At 53.2% G+C, this 1,859-nt stretch overlaps 1 protein-coding gene across 1 annotated transcript; it reads right to left on the minus strand.

The window, feature by feature from the left end:
• Positions 1–248: 248 nt before the first annotated feature.
• LOC103709203 (uncharacterized) lies at positions 249–1,859 on the minus strand. The gene has a single exon (XM_008794433.6). It carries the CDS (start codon positions 1,419–1,421, stop codon positions 615–617), a length of 807 nt encoding a protein of 268 aa, XP_008792655.4. The 5' UTR covers positions 1,422–1,859; the 3' UTR covers positions 249–614.

A 1,859-nucleotide genomic window follows, 5' to 3' on the forward strand; every position in this document is an offset into this window, starting at 1 on the left:
ACCAGATCATTTAACAGCGAAAATGATATTATAATATCGAAAGCCTGCTGGAAGTAACAAGGCATACTATGATCATCAACTCTGGATAATTTCATACTAAGAGAAACACAATTCAATAAATGATTCAGTGAGAACTTTGAATCCAAACAATATTAACTAATTCACTAAACCCTTGTCGGGAGCAAGGTAGTGTCGACATGGAATCCTATCAAAGTAGGAAGGAAGCTTACCCAAGAGGCACAAATAAATAGCAAAATATAATTATAGGCTGTCATCACTTTCCCTTGCCATGGGGTAAGAGCATTCTAACAACTTACAAGAACATATTGTCACGAACCACGAGAGCTAGCTCTTCTCTTCACCTAAATTTCAAGTTTTTTTTTTTTTTCTCTCTCTCTCTCAAAAGCATGTAAAATATTGACTACTCTGCTAAAATAAAATAAAACATCCAGGATATTCTTTATTAACATTTCGATGGACATTCGCAGCCCACTTTCCGGGCTGGCTTGATTTATAAATAGGAAGAGGAGAAGACTCGAACGCTTCGTTCTATTTAATTTACATGCGACACGAACTGTTATTAAAGAGAGAGGAAAGAGGTGGAGGGAGGAGATCTAATACTGAGGGTTGGATGCGGAGTCGGACTTGACGATGATGGGGGTGGCGGCGCCGCCCTCCGATAGCAGTCTGTTGATGTAACTCCTCACCTCCTCGGCGATCATCTCCCGCATTATCGACACCAAGCACATCTCCCTCATCTCGGCATCCCCCAGCCCTTCCCTCTGGTCCCGTCCGCCGCCACCGGCACCGCCCTCCCCGGGGGGGCACAGCGTCAGCGACGTCATCGGATCCGCCGGGATCGGCGCCATCGGCGGCGGCGGCGGCGGCGGCGGAGGAGCAGCAGGCAGCGCCGCCACCACCGTCGCCACGTTGCTCCCGCCGGCTTCATCCCTCCTGCACGGCCGCTTCGCCGCCGACTCCGAGTCGGACTCATCGGGGTCGGTGGAGTCGGCGGGGAGGGGCGCTGGTACAGGAAGTGGCCCGGCGGCGAGGGCGGCCCGGCGACGGCGGCGGAGGGTGGAGTTCCAGTGATTCTTGATAGCGTTGTCGGTGCGGCCGGGGAGGAGTCGGGCGATGGTGGCCCACTTGTTGCCGTACTTGGCGTGGGCGGCGACGATGGCGGCGTCCTCGGCGGGAGTGAAGGGGCGGTGGTGGACGGCGGGGCTGAGCTGGTTACACCAACGGAGGCGGCATGACTTGCCGGACCGCCCGGGAATCCCCGAGCTAATCAGAGTCCAATTCCGGGGACCGTGACGATCCACCAGCCGCATTAGCTGGGCGTCCTCCTCTGGGCTCCACGACCCTTTGATCCGCTGCTCCCCATCCACTCTCCCCACTCCCCCACCTTCCATCACTACCATCCCCTTCTCTCTTCTCCTCTTCTCCTATCGATCCTTCTCTTATTCCTCCTCTCCTTCCTCTCGGATGTGGATAGGCTCAGTCTCTGTTCTTGGTTTCGTATTCTATTCTGTTCTTCCTTCCCTTATACATATAAAAATAGTACTAGTGATAGAGGGCATTGGGCGACTGGGAAGAAGGGTTCGGTTCGTTGGTTTGTTTGTTTATTTTTTGCGGTTTAGTGATGGCCGTACTTTAAAAGAAGCGGGGCGGGGAAGAGAGGAGAGAGAGGGGACCGCTTTGGTTTTGGATTCCCATTTTCCACAACCGTTTCCCTTTTGAGAAAGGGTGGGTTTGGTTGGCTGGCTGGCATGAACCGTAAACCGCTCACCAGTAAAACCTCCCCCCAATACCGCGTGGGCTCCCCCTCCCTTCTCTCTCTTTTCTTTTATACACACTCC

The sequence above is a fragment of the Phoenix dactylifera genome, chromosome 8 (genome assembly GCF_051530095.1).
Source record: "Phoenix dactylifera cultivar Ajwa chromosome 8, Ajwa_hap1_PhDact_Kaust_v1.1, whole genome shotgun sequence".
In the NCBI taxonomy this organism is placed as follows: Eukaryota; Viridiplantae; Streptophyta; class Magnoliopsida; order Arecales; family Arecaceae; genus Phoenix; species Phoenix dactylifera.

What these genes read in the sequence shown, in the direction of transcription:
- LOC103709203 (XM_008794433.6), bottom strand. Translation starts at nt 1,421, where the DNA reads ATGGTAGTGATGGAAGGTGGGGGAGTGGGGAGAGTGGATGGGGAGCAG.